Source organism: Macaca mulatta, chromosome 18 (genome assembly GCF_049350105.2).
Source record: "Macaca mulatta isolate MMU2019108-1 chromosome 18, T2T-MMU8v2.0, whole genome shotgun sequence".
Taxonomy (NCBI): Eukaryota; Metazoa; Chordata; class Mammalia; order Primates; family Cercopithecidae; genus Macaca; species Macaca mulatta.
In genome coordinates, this window is record NC_133423.1 from 45,782,463 (window position 1) to 45,802,023 (window position 19,561).

Here is a 19,561-nt window from a genome sequence, read left to right on the forward strand (position 1 = left end):
ATTTAATTTTCACAATGCTGCAAGGGAGGTTTACTGTTATCCCCATCTTACAGATGAAGAAAACTGAGGAAGGGAGAGGTGAAATCATTTGTCTATAAGGATGGAACTAGGAGCAAATCCAGAGGCTTGATCTTAAGTACTGAGTACAATTGCCTTGGAGACACCGCTGTTAACATTTTGGTGAATTTCCTTCCCATTCTTTAAATTTTTGTTTATGAACATATTAAACCCTACATATTAAAATGGTATTGCATTATACTCAATTTTATAACCATGTTGTTTCACTTAATACTACATTATAGACTCAAATCATCTTCTGATATTTTATTTTATATTTATTTATTTTTTGAGACGGAGTCTCACTCTGTTGCCCAGGCTGGAGTGCAGTAGCACGATATTGACTCACTGCAACCTCTGCCTCCTGGGTTCAGGTGATTCTCCTGCCTCAGCCTCCCGAGTAGCTGGGATTACAGGCATGCACCACCACACCTGGCTAATTTTTGTATTTTTATTAGAGACAGGGTTTTACCGTGTTGTCTGGGCTGATTTCAAACTTCTGACCTCAAGTGATCTGCCCACCTCGGCCTCCCAAAGTGTTGGGATTACAGGTGTGAGCCACTGTGCCCAGCCCATCTTCTGTTATTTTAAGTGGCTGCATAGAAGTCCATGAATGGGAGAATATAATATTTCACCCCCCAAATCTCCTATTTTGGATATTTTTAGGTTGATCTCAATTTTTTGTCAGTATTAACGATGCTGTGATAGACATCCTTATAGGTGATCAATTAATATAACTACTCCCTCAGTATAAACTAATGCATAGTGCTTGAATGGTTGGTTCAAGGGATTTGCAGAATGTTAAGACTTTTGACATATATCACTTACCTGCCCTCCAGGAAGGTTGGGTGACATTCCAGTAGTATATGAAAAGTGCTGGTGTTCTGGCACTCTGGGAAGATAATACTAGCAGTCTACTAGAGTCTGGGTTGGAAAGGGAAGTAATGGAGCCAAGGTTACAGAAATGTGCAGGTGGATGGGAGGAGTCTTCCGTAGAGAGGCAGGAAAGGAAGCAAAGGAGGACGAGTGACTGCAGGGCAGGTAGAAATAGCTCTTCAGGACTGGGCAGTGGCTGGAAAAGGAACCAGCAGGATAAGCTAAAAGAGTGGAGGCTGATCTACTCCCTCCTATGTTTCACACCTGATAGTATCAGACTTACATTGAACAGTTCCCTAGAAAAATGTACCAGCTGTATATTTACTTGAGGGGAATGAATGGTATAGGGCCAGCTTGTCCAACCCACCACTCACAGGCTGCATGTGGCCCAGGACAGCTTTGAATATGGCCCAACAAAAATTCATAAACTTTCTTAAAACATGAGATTTTTTTGCAATTTTTTTTTTTTAAGCTCATCAGCTATCGTTAGTGTTAATGTATTTTGTGTGTGGCCCAAGGGAATTCTCCTTCCAATGTGGCCCCAGGGAAGCCAAAAGACTGGATGCCACTGCTGTAGAATATCATTTCTTGATTTCTGCCCATGAGCAACTTTTAAGGACCAAGTGATGTTTTCATGTCAGTGCATAACTAGGCTTGGCTGAGGTCAAATGCACAGACTGTATTTGAGCACGTTAGTTGCTAAAGGAACACAGCATGCACCAGGAGTGGAGCAATGTGGGTTTGGGAGGTGGGAACTTTTGAGAGAACCTGAGGTTTGAACCTGAGGTTTGAGAGAACCTGAGGTTTGAAAGCTGGCAGGATGGGGGCAATGACAGCCAAGAGGGAACTTTCTTGTCTAGATGCCCCGAGTCCAAATCTAGGCTGTACCCTTTCTAATGGTGTGAATACCATCAAGCTTCTTAAGCTCCTGCTTCCATTGCCTCATTATTAAAAGTGGTGACGCTAGTAGCCATAGGGTCCATCACTGTGAGGATTAAACGATGTGGTAGAAGTGACTGGCTCATTGCAATTTCTCGGAGCATCAGAGGTGCTTATGATTTTGGTAAGAAGTGTGTCTGCAAGGAAAGCATGGTGGAGGGTGTTCTAAGGAGAAAAGTTCCAGTTTTATTTGTAAGACAGTGAGAGGGAGAAAAGACTAAGGAGGAAGTTACAGGAGGAAAGCAAAGGAAGAGAGCCTGTCATCCATCGTCCCAGTGCCTTGTGTGTGGTCCCAGGAGCAGAGAGCATCTCGCGGAGGCCATGGAAGAGTTGGTACAAAGTGATGATGGGAGGGTGGATTGGAGTTAATGGAGGTGGAAGACTCTGGAGAATGAGGAAGAGACAGTAGATGAGAGCCTGGCTGAGAGGCAATGGGTCTCCAGGCCTGATGAAGGAAGAGGAAACCTTTTGGGGGTAGCATGGGAGAAAGAACTGGAGTCCACACTCCTGGGAGGGAATCCATTGGTCGGTGGCCATGAGCCAGCTTCTGGCACCTGGCATTGCCCCCCTGCCCATCCTTGGGTTCTGCGGACCAACCCCTCCCCACATCTGTGTGGGCTTGAGTAGTGAGGGGGCCTTCCCTGGCTGGGAGAGAACATTCCCCCTCATCTCCCACCCCCAGGGCAGCCCCCGCTGAATCTCTCTCTTGCCATTTTCATCTCCTCCTACACAGCGCCTGTGATATCTCACTTCTAGCATCTTGGCTCTCAGTGAGCGGAAGTGAGGGGTGTCAGGGTGTGAGCCATTGCAGATTCACTTACGGGTGGGGTAAAATCAGGCCCAATCATCCTCCTTCCAACCCCCTCCTCACCCTCACCTGCTAAAATAGCTAAAGCCACGTTCTATTTAAACAGGATGTGCGGATGGGCGAAAGGCAAGGAAAAGAAACTCCACCAGTTCATTCATGATTCTCTGCTTCCTAAGAAAGCCTGGACCACGTGAGCTTCCCTGAGGCTCAGATTGCACCAGTGCAATCTGATGAGATGGGGGCTTAGTTACAGGGCATATGCTTGACTTCTGTGGTCAGGAATGTGGCAAGCAGCCCCACCAGGGTCCACTGTGCATGCAGCACTGGATTTGGGGGCCCGGCCCCCTCATGGCTCTGCCTCTCCACGTGGCCTGGGGTAGCTCTCTGGAGATGTGTTCTGTCGCTGCTGTGTGCTGACTGTTCCAGACAGAGCACTGTGGGGGTGGCTGGTGCACCAGGCGCAGGCAGGCAGCTCGGGCCTGCCAGTGTCTGCCTTTTCTGGAAGCCCACACAGGCAGCTTCCGGCCAGCCGGCAAGGGACGGATTTCCTGTTTAGAGGGAGCAGCCTTGTGTCCCTGCCACAGGTCCTGCAGAGGAAAAACAGGACACATCGGGGCATGTGTATCCACTGAGCAGGGCAAGGGGGGCACAGACAACCCTCTGTTGTGGCTTTGTGTGGGCACTCTATCTTTAGGCTGCAGCTAATCCCACCTGCACAGGACCCCAGCTCAATTCTGGTTGGCTTTGGAAGGTACCATGTGTTTAGCTTAATCCCTGGTCTACAACCCTCCCGGTATATTCTTCAGATCAATGCTCAAATTAGTTTGACTTCCATGAGCTCATGTTGACCTTTAGTGGAAGGAGGTGACTACCTGAAAGGTAGGGTTACTGGGCTCAGATGTGCAGGTCACACACTGCACAAGTGCGACTATGTAAGGAGACACAATTCATATCAGAGAGCTTGTAGATTTGTGTGTTTATTATGAGAGTTATCCAACAGATGGCAGTAAAGTGTCTTGAGAAAGGGGTTCTTTTTGCCTAATTTGCATAAATGCCCCATATAGGCTGATGGTAGCCCTGCTAAAAGGCCAGAGAGAAATCAAATCTAGGGACAATTGAACAACAGATAATACACTAAATGGGTAAATCACAGGCCAGCTCTAGAGCTGGCTTGGGTGACGATTTCCATAATCCATCACTAAGCCCTGTTTCTCCCAAGCTTGATCAGGAAGATGGGTGCACTCAGTGCTAGCCTCTCCTCCAACTTGGCCTTCACATTTCTTTCCATTTCTGCTCCTTACTCACTCTCAATCAGGCTATGAACAAAATGCTTAAGACTAAGGTTGCAGAAGTGGTGCTGCCCTCTGTCCCCACCTTTAGGAAACCCTAGACCAGGCCGCCGCCTCTATCAGTGGACCGCCAGGCTCAGCCCAGCCCCATGGCATTGTAGGGGCAGGGAAAGTTGGCTCTGCTCATTCACAATGGGCATAGGACATGCTCCACTGCAACAGAGAGAGGGCACTCCTTCCCCAGTCTTCAGAGCCTTGAGATGCTCAGCTAATGGTCTGGATATGCTGCCATTATCCTATAGCCAGCAGCTGACCACCCTGGTCCAGGCAGCTTTGCTCCCATTCCAGGCCACAGAGAGCAGATCTGCCCACCACCCCCTGCCTAGAGACAGGCAGAACAGTGCCTGAGAGTGCAAGACATATCCTAACTCTCATGGGTGGCCCAATCCCAGCCTGCCACCTGTTTTTGTGTTGACCCCAAGCTAAGAATGGTTTCTATGTTTTTTAAACAGTTGAAAAGAATTTTTTAAAAAAGTAATATTTTGGGGAACGTAAAAATTATATGAAATTCACATGGCAGTGTCCATAAATAAAGTCTTACTAGAACATAGCCACATACCATTTGTTTATGTGATATTGTCTATTGTTGCTTTCGTGCCACAACAGCAGAGTTGAACAGTTGATGTGACAGAGACGGAATGGCCTGCAAATCCTAAAATATTTCCTATCTGGTACTTTACAGAAAAAGTTTGCTGACCCTGGCGTAGGACCTGGGAGGCCTGAGGTATCCTGGGAAGAGCCCTGGATTCAAAGACCAGAGACCTTGCTTTGAGCCCTTCTTGCATCATTTAGCAACTACCTGTCCTGGGGCGAGCCACCTTGCCCTCTAGCTTCAGTTTTCTTATCTGTAAATGAGAATGTCAACAGCACCTGCTCTGCCTGTCACATGCAGTCATTGTGTGGGTCAAATGACATCTAGGATATGCAAGTGGCTTGTTAGCTGCAAATGCCTTTGTGAATATTTAGTATTATTAGCCCTTGGAAGATGAATCCACCATGTCATTTTCAGAGATGAAAGGTGACCTTTTGGCTCACATGGGAATTCTTTCTTACCATCATCTTTCTCCCTATTTCCCTGCTTCCTGCTGGCCTTTGGGCAGGAATTTTCTTTTTTTAATCAGTCTTTCACCTTTCTCTCTGGTCAGTGCCCAGTTGCCAGGGCAGCAGCCCTATCTCATATGTGGGCATTTTGTTCTCACAGATTACAAGATCCAAGGGGTGAGCTGAACAAGCAAAAACCCGCTTGAGACCAGAACAGCAAGTCTGCACTCACTGAAACTCTAGTCACAGGAAATTGGGGGCACTTGTCTGACTGTTAGGAAGGCTCGATGCCCTGAGCTGACATTTGCCAACAGTGAGAGAATGGAGCCCTACTTTTACTCAGCCTTGCTCTCTCATTGGCAGATGCACCTAAGCACAGGTCAGGACTGGCATTGGGCCCTGGTCCTTGTTTTGGAAAATGGCAAAGTAGATAGTCTGGGGTTCTGCCTGAAGAGGGAATATGAAATAAAGGAGGTAGAAAAGTGATGTAATAAACCTCAGCGTCCATGTATGGAGCCTTCTAAAAAATGGTTTCATGAGGTACATCTGTCCATCCCTGCTGCAGCTCTTTCTTCTCACTCAGTGTGATTGGCAGTCACCTGTCACACAGGGATCCTATTCTCCACCCAGCCAATTGCATATGGACTCAGGGCCCCATCTGCCGTAGAAAGTTCTGCAGAGGCTAGAGGACAGTCTTCTTGTTCTAGAATCAGCTTCCTCCTGACCTCTCTCCACCTGACTTCCTGATATCTTGGCTTGGGTCCCTTGTCCACCTCAGCTGGAAAGGCCTAGAAGCTCCTTTCCACCTCAGCCCTGGTCTCCTGATCTCTGACTCTTGGTCTGTCTCCCCACATTGCCTTGCTTTGGGTTCGTGGTCTGCTTCTCCAGACTTTCCCAGAGCATAGATGCTGTGTGTTCCCAAAGTCCTATGTGGGTCCGTGCTGCCCAGGCCTCACTTTTCCTGATTTGGGGTGCTTCCCCTATCTTCTGAGATGTCTCCTTGATCCCTTGGCTTCCCCCCAGAGTCTGTCATCCCTGGTCAAGTGTCAGGGAATTTCAGATTAAAAAGGACCTTTAGTGTTTCCACATCCTCTCACCTATGGCATTTTCTGTGCAGCATCCCTGGCAGGTGACTCTCCACCAATGTGCTTGGCACATGCTGTCAGGTGTCTCTAGGGAGGGGAAACTCCCTCCCTTATCCAAGGGCATCCATTCCTTTGTTGAATAGCCTTAGATGCTACAAAATCTTTCCTTTGGTGAGCGAAAATCTGCTTTATAACTCAACTCGTTAATTAGAATTCTGCCTTCTGGAATGATTCAGAATATTGGCGATTCCTTTGATAAATGCTTCCCAGCCCCTCTCATCCTTTCTCCTGCTTCACTGTGTGCAGTTTCCCCTGGAGCCCTGCTGCCCCTTCCAATGGACTGATGCTCAGTGGCAACCTTCAGAACCTTCCCCGGCCCCCACCCTCCCTGGGTTCACCAGCCAAGGGGCCCTGGGCATCGTGCCACCCTGAAGAGGGGTCTCGCCTCTGTGTGAAGTGAGCCCTGGACTGGAGTTGGGAAAGGTTGTGAGCCAAAATGAATGTTCTCAGAGATGCTGCCAGCCAGGGAGGAGAGAACCAAGCCTAGGGGGCAGCCTCTGGAATATGGAAGATGGTAACAGCAGAATTAGCTAGCCATGGTCGAGGCCTCCCTGGTCCTTACAAACTGCATGACTCAGAAGCTCTGGGAGGGAAACCTGGAATCTGCCCATTTAACACCTGCCAGGTGTTACTGCCAGGTAACCTGAGTGTGGCCCAAGTTTCAAGCTGCTCACCTCAGAGTTCCCTGGACCTGGCCTCTTCCCAGACCTCTGGTTCTGGCTGCGGTCTCAGAGGATCTTCACTGTAAAGCAAGAGGTGTGGGAGTCTGAGAGTGGTTGCTCCTCCTGGAGCTCTCAGTTAGGGACAAGGATTGCAGGATTCTTTCCTACCCCATTGATGGGTTTCCCTAAGTGAGGATTGAGGAGAGAAAGGGAGGGCACCGGCTGCTCCTGCCTCAGTGTTCTCACCAGGTCAAGGACAACTTTCAGGGGCTGTGTGCGGGCTGTCCTCTGCAGCGCTCCTGCAGGATCCTGCACTGTGTCACCTCTAGAAGGGATGAAATTAAGTTTTCTCCTCATCTCTCCAACCTCAGTCCTTTGCCCTGAGCAACTTCCTGGGAACTTTGAATTTTAGGAAATTTGATTCAATTTACTTCCCAACGTACTTAATGAGACTGTAATGTACATACCCAGCACTGTGCTAGGGTATGTGGGAGAGATTATCTAGGAGAAGGAAGTCCTGCTCCCAGCCCTCCTATAAATACTTGAAATTCGAAGGCTTACCTGCAGGAAGTAGCAAACACCACAAGACAGTAAATGGCAAAACTCAAAAATCATTGTCACAGGCAACATAGCAGAGCTGAGGAATACAGAAGAGAAAAACCTCTATGGGCTAGGGACAGGGCTCAGAGAAGGCACTAGGGAACAGGTGGGCAGAGGGGCTGGGACTCTGAACCTTGATTAGAACAGCTCTAGTTTTTACCAGCTTCATGTATTGGGCAAAAGACACCTATAAAAAGGGATTCTGCTACATAAAAAATAGGAAGCCACTGTAGGAAAGGAAAAGGGGAAGGGGGGTGGTCTCAGCCCTTGGAATTGTTGGCACCCAGTGAAAAGCTGGAGGAGTCCCCTTCCCTTGACCACACATACCAACCCCTGAGCTTTACTCCTCACTCTAAGGCAGGCTGCAGCTGGGGAGACCTGGGCAGGTCTCATCATGTTGTCAAGTTTACTTTGAGCCTCGTCTCCCATCAAGGCTGTGGCTGAGGCTGAAGCTAAGGCATTTGGAGGTTACAGGGAATTAAGTTTTGTTCAATGAATGGAGCAAAGATACAGGAAGCAGATACAGGTCTTTCAAAGAGCCCTAAGCATACCAGCCACTATTGGTGCCTCTTGTCTTTGCATTGGTTATGGCCTTGACAATTTACATATAAATTTGATTTTCATCTGCAGAATCCAGTTTTCCCAGTGAATTTCTATGCTGTGGTGTAATGTGGAAAACGAATTGGGAAAGGCAGAGGAGATACAGAGGGCCTAGTTAGAGACATTTCAACAGTTCAGGGGAGATATGGTGAGGGTTGGTTCAGGGTAGCACCTTGGGTCTGGGCTGATCCCTGTGTTTCAAGTCAACATATTAGTAGAAAAAACAGAAGGTCTTCTCTGCCTCTGATTTATTCATCACATACAGTAATGGTCATACATCCAATGACCGTTTGGAACCAATGTGGACTGACTTGTTGTTTTGCTCTGTTATTGACAGTAATGGTGACAATTTATGCATTGCTGGGGGTAAGTGTAGATGGTGTGATAGCTACTTTGGGGCCTCTATTCTCTTCTCAGGATCCTGATGAGCTAAGGTTTTTCTCTCTCCTTGTTCCTAGGTAATAAGTATGAAGTCAAGGTGTACACTGGTGATATAATTGGTGCAGGGACAGATGCTGATGTCTTCATCAATATTTTTGGAGAGTATGGAGACACAGGTAATGGGTTGGAATTCTTTTTTTCGCAAGCCAAGCCCAGGACTGTTTTGTAGTTGGGATTCTTCCCACAATCCTGGCAGAGGAAGGCAGCTTGAGCTCCCCTTTGGGCTCCTCTATTGAGCATCTCTCTTCTTGTGATGTGGCTTGGAATGACGTGTCCTGGGCAGCAGGGTGTTCAGTTTGTGTTATAAAGTTTATGTGTGTGATGGGTTTTCTGATTACAGTACGGCTGGTTTGTGGGTTGATTGCAATTGTCCTGCATCTCAGACCATGGACACTCCCAAGCTTCACATCTCTAGGAAACCCATTCTCGCTTACTCTATCCTCCTAAGCTCCATGCCCATCTTGAATTATACTTTGGGATGTTGCTGGCTGTGGCCTGATTCAATGCAGTGGTTTGGGGCAGAACAGAATGAGGCTGGGAAAAGAATTTGAGTTGGCCTCACAGGGAAAGCAAGAACTGAGAACTCAGACACAGCTGTAGGTGTTGAGAGGAAGTTCAGGTCAGAAGAATGAGACAGGTGGTTCTCTTCTGCTTCTGCCAATTTAGCAGAATTACATAGGAGTTGGAAAAGCTACAAAGACATGTGAATTTTGTAACAATATACTAAAGAATTCAAAATGCATTGCTGAGCTTATGAGGAAAAAATAAAGAGAAATCTCCAGGTGCCAGTGCTGGAATTGAAGAGGGAATTCAAAACCAAAGTGTTAACTATGAATAGATGTGGTGGCTCCTGGAAGGAGAGAGCTTTCATGCTCAACAGTCTAGAGGATGAGCTTTCATACCCATGTGGGGTCAGGAAATGAGACCTTGGCCCTGCATGAGTCAAGAGATTTGAAATTAAAACTGAATATAAAGCCAGAAACCCTGATGGTTCAGAGGAGCATCTTTAGTGAAAAAATAGACCAGGAAAAAATTTGCTCATCAGTACAGTAAACGTTTCTTGGCAAGAGCTCTAAATTCAAAAAAAAAAAAAAAAAAATGCTGAGAAATTGATACCTTAGGCCTGCACTGCATGTGGGCTTGAGGTCTGATTTTACACTACAAGTGTGATTTGGGAGCCCCTCTCCCTCAAGTACAGAAAATTGGTTTCCTGCCATTAATACCTTTCATATTTGGCAAAAGCATTTGCAAGACTGCCTGAAATTTCCACAGATAAAATACTGAAGATGTGTTCACTTTCCAAAACTACAAAACACTCAAGTATATAATTCATCATAACTAAGCATTAATCAACACAACACACAATAAGATTAAATCCTCAAGAATTTCAGATAATTAGATATATTGTGGTGAAACTAAAGGCAAAGGGAAATATTTTTAAAGGAAGCAAATTTGGCAGATTACTTTCTATAAAAACAATAATTAGATTGATAGAAAATTCCTATCAGCAACCTATGTAGGTCCTAAGTACGTGGAATAGTATCTTCACTATTCTAAGCAATGATATATATCATCCTACAATTCTATATCAGCTAGGTTATCATTCCAGAGTGAGGGCTACGTTAGCAAATTTCCATGCAAACAAAGATAAATAGAGTTTACCATTCATATGCTTAAACAACCACTAAAGGATATACTTCAAGAAAAAGGAAATTGTATGCAGAAGAAAGGAATGAGATACAAGAAACAAAGGTGAGCAAAAATGGATAACTATGTAATGAATCTAAGCAAGCATTGACTATACAAAACAATAATGATGACTAACATCAGTGCATGAGGAAATGTGAACCCCAAACAATTAAAATCAATAAAATTTGAGAAGGAAAGTGGATGATGAGAGTTAAAACATAGCAAGGGTCTTGGCCCTTGCTGATCCCTCCATTCCCAGGAGAGTAGGGATAATGATTAACTGTAGATTTTAATAAGTATGCATATCAAAATTGTAAAAGTAATCACCCAAAAACAGAAATGTATAATTTGAAAACCAAAGGAAGAAATAAAAGGGAATAAATAATCAATCCAATACAAGGAAGGAAATGAAGAAAGGGAAGCAAAGAAAAAACATGGCTAATAGCAAAAAGTAAAACAAATGTATTAATAAATAGAACAAAGTCATCATTTAAAAGATGGATATTCTGTTAGATGAAAATTCTAAAATCCAGCTTAAATACAGTATATGATACAGAAAGTCTGAGAATAAATGGGATGAAATAAAATATACCAGGAAAACATTAACAAACAGCAAAGATTCTGGCACAGCTATATTAATATCTGTCAAATGAAACCTTAAGGCAAACAACTTTGTTTAAATAAAAATATATTAGACAATGACAAAAGGAATAATGACAAAAAGAATGATACAATAATTTTGAACTTGTGTAAATTTAAGGACATATGCCCAAAATATGTGAAGCAAAAATTAACAAAATTCTTGGAGGAATTTGGCAAATACAGAATCATACTGGGAGATTTTAATACAATACTCTCAATAATGGATAGGCCAAATGCATACAAATTTAGTATGAGTGGAAAAGATTTTAACTACACAGTTAATAAGCTTGATCTAAAGGGAGTATATAGATTACTGCATCTAACTGGTAGAGAATACACATTCTTATCAAGCATATAATGACCATATACAAAATCACAAAGCAAGCCTTAACTTAAATGAATTAATAGTATAGAGACAACATTCTTTGACCATAAGGCAATAAAATTAGAAGAAATATCCACATCTCACCCAATTTAAAAATTAAAAAGCATATTTCTAAGTAATTAAATAATAAATTATAATGTGAATAATCTGATAGCACATGTTGTATCAACATCACACTACCACCACCACCACCACCACCACCACCACCACCACCACCACCACCCAGAACAGAATTTATTCGCAGAAACTAGAGGAGACAGTAGCAATAGCAACTATGCAGGTCCCTGTTACCCATCACATACTGGGTCATTTCAGGAGGATCTTGCAGGGCAAGACTGCAGACCTGGGAGACAGACATTGGCCGTTGGGCTGTGAGGCCTAAGTTACATTATCGGAGAAAGCTAGCCTCTTTCCTGGGGCTGGGGTCTCATAGCAATATGACATGGGAGAATCTTGGCCTTTGGTCCTCTTCTGCAACATTATCTTTTATGCTTGAGGGAACATGAGGGTCTCCTCTAGCATAGTAAAGAGGCTGGGGTCCAAGCCTTATGATTGCCACTATATGATGTAGCCTGATCTTTCATCTGAGCATCCTAAAAAGATTATCTTAAGAACATGCTGTAGCCAATTTCCAAGGAGATCTGTAATCATTAAAGAAATTAGAGCAGCAATTAAAATTCACTCAAGACATCAGACCAAGAAGATTGTTCAGGCAAAATCTACCAAATATTTAAGAAATTATGAATCTCCATCTTATATAAACTGTTTCAAAGAACAGGGAAAGATGTACTGTGTCCTAGTTTATTTTATGATTTTTGATACCAAAATCAGGCTGATAAATTAACAAAAAGAAATGTACAGATTAGTCTTATTTATGAATAAAGACCTAAAAATCTTAAATAAAATATTAGTACACCAAATTCCTTTTTTTTTTTAGAACCCAAGGGATTTTTTTTTTTTTATTATTATACTTTGAGTTCTAGGGTACATGTGCATAATGTGCAGGTTTGTTACATATGTATACTTGTGCCATGTTGGTGTGCTGCAGCCATCAACTCATCAGCACCCATCAACTCGTCATTTACATCAGGTATAACTCCCAATGCAATCCCTCCCCCCTCCCTCCTCCCCATGATAGGCCCCGGTGTGTGATGTTCCCCTTCCCGAGTCCAAGTGATCTCATTGTTCAGTTCCCACCTATGAGTGAGAACATGCGGTGTTTGGTTTTCTGTTCTTGTGATACTTTGCTAAGAATGATGGTTTCCAGCTGCATCCATGTCCCTACAAAGGACACAAACTCATCCTTTTTTATGGCTGCATAGTATTCCATGGTGTATATGTAGCACACCAAATTCTTAAACAAATATATAGATATATGACAAATAATTTCTACTCTGTAAGGTTTATTCCAGGGATTTAATGATAATTTAACAATAGTCAACCTATTTATCTAATTTATCATAGTAACAGATTAAAGAGAAAGAATTATCTTGATAGATGCAGGGAAATTTACATTATTTACTTTATAAAAACCCATAGAAAACTAGAAATAGATTTTTTTGAAAAATATGAGGATATCTACCAAAATATGCACAAATATGCTTAATTTTAAAAACTTAAAAGAACTCTTTTTAAAGCCAGGAACAAAAGAAATAGTCCAGCTACTCATTATTTCTATTCTTCATAGTACTAGAGGTCCTAGGGCCAGAAAAAAAGGGCAAGTAAAAGAAATAAAAGCTATAATGGTTGAAAATGAAATAACAAACTTTCACTTTTGTAAAAAATAATGATCATCTACAAAATCCATGAGAATTTATAAACCATTAGAACCAATGAAAGAGAAAGTTATTAAAGTTGCTGAATATAAGATTACTATACAAAAATTAATAAAAATAAGCAATGCAAATATTTAATTTAAAAATACATTATTTACATTAGCAATTACAAGCTACCTAAGAATACATATTAAAAAGAGCCTTTTGGGAAAACCACAAATTTTTATTGAAGGATATACAAGAATATGTAAATAAATTGAGAAATATGTTCAAGGATGAGAAAAGACTCAAATTCATTAGGATGCCAAATTTTCCCAGGTTGTTTTATAAATGCAATGCAATTTCAGTCAAAATCTTAAAAGGCAATACCCCACTGCTTACACTGCTACTAAAATTCATGTAGGGCTAAGCCATAAAGAGCTAAATATTATCAAGACAATTTTGAATAATGAAAATAATGCTAACAATATTAATAATGGGAATATTTGCCCTGCCAGATATTAAGACATTTTAGGTCTCTAAAAAGTAAAACAGTGTGCTTTTGCTAGATGGATAAACAAAATAGAGCAATGAAACAGAAGAGGCTAGAAGCACACATAGAGTTGGCATTATAAATCAGAAGGAAAAGATGAAATGTTCAATTACTGGTGTTTGAACAATTGTCTAACCATATGAAAAATGATAAAATTAAATTCCTGCCTTTTACCATGCATAAAATAACTTATAGATGGGCTAAAGACTTAAATGTGAAAAAGCAAAAATATAAAATTTTTTAGAAGAAACTCTTAAAAACTCTTTTAAATCTCAATTTAGAGATGGGATTTCATAAACAATTCATTAAAAGCCCAAGCAGCAAAGGAAAATATTGATAAATTGAGGTCTATTAAAACAAGAAAAATGTATGATGAACATAGGCAAACAAGACAAGAGAAAAATGGAATAAAAGATATAAACAGAAAAATTACAGAAGAGCAAAGCCTAAATGGCCAAAATATATTCATGAACATATTCTCAATCTCCCCAAATAAATAGGGGAATGCAAATTAAAACCACAACAAGATACTATTGGGTACACACTGAATAAAAATTTTAAAAAATATATGTTAATAATAATTGTGGGGAATAGGAATCTTCATACACTACTGGTAGTAATTAATGTGGTACAACCATTTTTGGAGGTAAATTTTGCAACTTCTAATAAACTGAAGATGAGCACACCTTCAGGTCCAGAAACTGGAGGTGTCTATTCAGAGCTGCTCTTACAAATGTGCAGTAGGAGATGGGTACAGAAGAGTCCATTTCAGTGCTGTTTGCAATAGTAAAAAATTAGAAGTAACCTAAATGTCCATCAGGAGAAGAATGCATAGACAACAGCATTTCCTTCATTCAATGACTATTATATAGCAGTCAGATGAATAAACTAAAGTTATGACAATCATCAAGGTACTCTCAAAAGGATAACATTAACTGAGAAAAAGCAAGTAGCATAAGGGTATGTGACAATGATAACAGGAACAATAGCAACCACCTCAGCAGCAATGGTAATACAATAGTGACTACCACACTTCAGGAGCCATCCTAAGTGCTGTTTGTGTATTAAGTGAGCCAATCTCACAGCAAAATCCTGTGAGGGAGGCACTGTTATTATCTCCATACATTCATCCGTTATACTGTTATTATCTCCATGCATTCATCCGTTGTACAGATGAATAATTTGAGGTAAAGAAGTGTATACTATGATACTATTTATGTAAAATTCTAAAACATGCATAAATAGTATATCTTCTTTATAGATACGTATGCAAACAAAAATTCTTGGGAATGATATATACCAAGTTGAAGATAATATTTATTTTGGGAAAGGAGTAGAAGGGAAGAGATAGACAGTGAGGCCTTAGACATATCTCTCATGTTTTAAATCCATAAGAAATGAGAAAGGTCTGGAGAAAACTGGACAAAATGTTAATATCTGTTATCTCTCTTAAATCTGGATGGTGGGTACATGAATGTCTTATTTTATATATGTTTTGTCACAATTTAAAATAAAAAAATTGAAAAGAAAAAACACAGGACGGTTTAAGCAAAAACTGGTGCCTACGTAAGACTTGTAGATATACAATAATGGAAAGTTGCAGAGCAGAAAGAACAAGTTAAAATTTGAGTCCTAACTATGTGCTTATAACCTGTGTGACTTTTGGCAAGTTATTTAACTTCTCTAAGTCTCTGCTTCTTCATCTGCAAGACAGAGTTAATAATATCTCCTTCTTGAATTGTGGTGAGGAATAAATGAAAGTAAAAACCAAAACTATGTTAAACAACCAGCAGCATCTGATAGTATTAATACTTACCAGCACTATTTTCCAGAAAAGGAGTCAGATCTAAGGAAATCTGTAGGCTGAATACCAACAGCCCCTTTACCAACTGCCGTGGCTATTGTTCCAATTCAGGACAAGCAACTGGCAAAAGCAAGGCAGGGTCCTAGATCTAGAGATGGGGGTACAAATCGGTTTAGTAGGATCGGGACTCCAGAGTAAGGGAGAAATCAAAAGCTCAGTTATAGGACCTGGGCACAAGCCACACATGAAGCAAACGTCTGCCTTGTTCAGAGACTGGAGGGATGTAAGGAGCCCTTAGATCTCAGGAGGAAGTTGCCCTTGTTGACTTTGGAAGAGCATCTTTCAGTGGGCGGACCATGAAGGCTTGGAAATTCTTTTCTTCTGGTCTTTTTGTAATTTCTTTTGTGTGTCTGCGCATACAGGGGAGCGTAGGCTAGAAAATGAAAAGGACAACTTTGAAAAGGGAGCTGAAGACAGGTTCATCCTGGATGCCCCAGATTTGGGGCAACTGATGAAGATCAATGTTGGCCACAACAATAAGGGGGGATCTGCAGGTTGGTTCCTGTCCAAGGTGAGTTCAGCTGCTTCTCTGTGGTCCCTGTGGCCTTGGAAGGGGGGCTTCTTGTTCTTCAGAGGGTTGTATCTCAGCCCCAACTTCCCTCTCTAGGTCCATCTGCATTCACTCTTCTACCTAAGCCAGATGGCCAGTCATTCTGTCCTCCTTATGGTCTCTAAGACTTCACCCATGTTATCATCTTCATACGAAGCCCAGTAATTTCTTTCTTTCTTTCTCTCTCTCTCTCTCTTTTTTTTTTTTTTTTTTAGGGTACATGTGCACAATGTGCAGGTTTGTTACATAGGTATACTAGGTATACGTGTGCCATGTTGGTTTGCTGCACCCATCAACTCGTCATTTACATTAGGTATTTCTCCTAATGCTATCCCTTCCCCAACACCCCACCCCCTGACAAGCCCTGGTGTGTGATGTTCCCCTCCCTGTGTCCAAGTGATCTCATTGTTCAATTCCCACCTATGAGTGAGAACATGTGGTGTTTGGTTTTCCGTCTTTGTGATAGTTTGCTGAGAATGACAGTCTCCAGCTTCATACATGTCCATGCAAAAGACATGAACTCATCCTTTTCTATAGGAAGCCCAGTACTTTCATCTGAACCTAGCCAGGGCCTATTCATTGGAACTTCTGGCTACATTTCACTGGCCAAATATGTATCAGGTGGACACCCTAGCGGCAGTGAAAACTGGGAAATCAGGTGGTTAGCTTTCAGCCTGTAGAATAGAAGTGGACTAGGAAGAAGGTGATTGGAAAGGGTGTTGAGTGAGCATCCTAGTGATAGCCACACTTCTTTTCATAATTAGTCTGAAAGTTCCTTGAGGCACCTCCCTAGCTCTTGGCATGGGACTGGGCATTGAATCAACAAAGGAGGAAATGCCCAAATTCCTTTGGAAAGGAAGGGCTTGCCTGATCCTAAGAGCAGCAAACCTGGTACTGAACAGGGTACCAGGAGACTAAGTGGAACTGCTGCTTGCATTGGAGAAGAAATAGGGCGGGAGTCCAGAATCCAAATAGCCGATACACCAGTGTGTTTTCAAGTGGTTTTCTATTTAGCTGGGCAAAGTGGGGAGAGGAGGCCTGTACATTTTATGACCTCAGCCAGGGTGGGCCACAGAACAGGTACCTTGAAGTCCACTTCCTTCATTCTGAAAAGGAAGACAGTAGAGTGAAAACACAAGCTTTAGTGGATGCAGCTTTGAAGGGTGAACAGTTTCACCCTCTTGAACTCAGGTTCCTTCTTGGTCACATGGGTGCATTGTGCTCTCAGGAAAGTTTTCCAAGGAGGCAGGTTCACATGCCAAGATGTGCTTCTTTGTTTCTTTGTTGCCTTCAGTCTCAAAGGGCAGCTTGGCAAGGTGTGAAATCTATGGGTGAAAACACTTTTTTTCCTTTAAAACTTTGTGGATTCTATTCCATTAAATTCTGAAATTTGATATTGAGGCCAAGTAGACTTTCGTTTCTTTCTGGGTAACCTAATTTTTTTTTTCCTGCCAGATGCTTGCAGATGTTTTTCTTTATATTAATTCAAAAGTCTTGCCAGACAGCATCCAGGAGTGGGGCCTATGTTAGCCCCTTCCTTCCTTCCTTCCTTCCTTCCTTCCTTCCTTCCTTCCTTCCTTCCTTCCTTCCTTCCTTCCTTCCTTCCTCCCTCCCTTCTTTCCTTCCTTCCTTCTTTCCTTCCTTCCTTCCTTCCTCCCATGTTTGTTTTTAATTTCTCTGGAACACAGTATGTGTTTTCTATCTGATGGGCAGGCTATTTGTTATTCATTTATTATTTATAATTAATTTATTTATAGGTCAGAAAAGAGATTTCTTATTGTATGTTAGATTCTTGCTTGGGTGGCATTTGTTCTGGTCTCTTCCTCAGGACAGCCAATTGCCTGCCTATTGGATTTCCATTCTCTATCTTTCAAAACTGGCATCTTCCCCTTTACTCCCCTTTACTGCTGTCATCTCTACTTTTTTTCATTCCTTGAGAACTTGTCAAATTCCCACCACATCATTGATTTGCTGTTCCACACTGAGTTCCACTTCTTTCTCCTGTCAATGTGTATTTCAATTCTGAATGTATTTCTTTTAATTATTTTTTTCTTACAAAATGAATACATGTCCATCATAAAACATTTAGGAAATACAAATAAACAACAAAAAAACCACTCATAATTTTACCACCCAAACACAACCAGTTAATATTTTGATGAATATCCTCTAGCCATTTTTCTATTAATAGATATATTAATATATATATCACTTTTTAAAATATAGGGTCATAATGAATACAATATTTTACAAACTTGTTTTCATTTTTAAATATAGCATGCATATGTCCCCATGTTATTTAAATATAATAACCTGGTTATTTTACAATATAATTTTACTATATATATATATATTTTTTGAGATGGAGTGTTGCTTTGTCACTGAGACTGGAGTGCAGTGGTGCAATCTCGGCTTACTGCAATCTCTGCCTCCCAGTTTCAAGCAATTCTCCTGCCTCAGCTCCCAAGTAGCTGGGATTACAGGTGCCCACCACTATGCATGGCTAATTTTTGTAGTTTTAGTAGAGACAGGGTTTCACCATGTTGACCAGGCTGGTCTCGAACTCCTGACCTTAAGTGATATGCCCGCCTCAACCTCTGAAAGTGCTAGGTTTACAGGTGTGAGCCACTGCGCCTGGCTACAATGTAATTTTTAATGACTGAAATAAGTGTTTTAGATCTACCATGACTTACTGAATCAGTCTCCTTTTGTCAAATGTTTCTATTTTTTCCTCAAAATTATTGTATAATTATGCTATATACTGTATATTATGTAATATATAAAATGTATATTATGCTGTACAGGTTGAATATATCTTATTGTAAATGCTTGGGACCAGAAGTGTTTCAGATTTCAGGTCTTTTTGAATTTGGAATATTTGAATATACATAACGAGATATCTTGGGATGGGACCCAAGTCTAAACATGAAATCCATTTGTTTCATATACACCTTATGCAAATAGCCTGAAGGTAATTCAACATAATATTTGTTAATACTTTGTTACATGAAGCAGAGTTCTGACTGTGTTTGGACTGTGACCCCTCATATAAGGTCTGGTGTGGAATTTTCCACTTTTGGTGTGTTGTCAGCACTCAAAAACTTTTGGACTTTGGAGCATTTTGGATTTCGGGTTTCAGATTAGGGATGTTCAACCTGTGTGTATATATATACAGTATACTATTATACTATAAATAGTGCTGTGACAAACATTCTTGCCTTATCTTTATGTAAATCTATGATTATTTCTTACAGTAAATTCTCAGGAGTTGGTGAAAGAACAGGCAGAATTTTGAGAACTTTGAACTATTTGCTGCTGTATAGTTTTATTTTTCTTGATTCCCTTTCTTAGTTATTTTCTAATCTCATCTGATTGCCTTTTTATGGTAGTCTCATCTGTCTTTAAAGATATTTACTCCTATTTCATAAAGACTAAATCTTCTTATATTCTCTTAAGCACATTAGTTGAATGGTGTGAGTTCTTTTGGTGTGTCCCATATTAGGTTCTTTCCAGAGTTCTGCCCTTCCTCTGATTCTTTGGAATGATCTCTGTCTTTGATTCAAGAATTTGCAAGGCCTTAAGTTGGTGTATTCCCTTTACCCAACC

The 19,561-nt window shown here is 41.5% G+C and overlaps 1 protein-coding gene across 1 annotated transcript in view; it reads left to right on the forward strand.

Moving 5' to 3' along the window:
• LOXHD1 (lipoxygenase homology PLAT domains 1) overlaps positions 1–19,561 on the forward strand; it is a 182,645-nt gene that overhangs the window by 30,983 nt on the left and 132,101 nt on the right. Inside the window, exons 5-6 of the mRNA XM_015121870.3 lie at positions 8,536–8,634; positions 15,768–15,916. Of these exons, the coding sequence (XP_014977356.3) occupies positions 8,536–8,634; positions 15,768–15,916 (248 nt within the window). The remainder of the gene's footprint in view (positions 1–8,535; positions 8,635–15,767; positions 15,917–19,561) is intronic.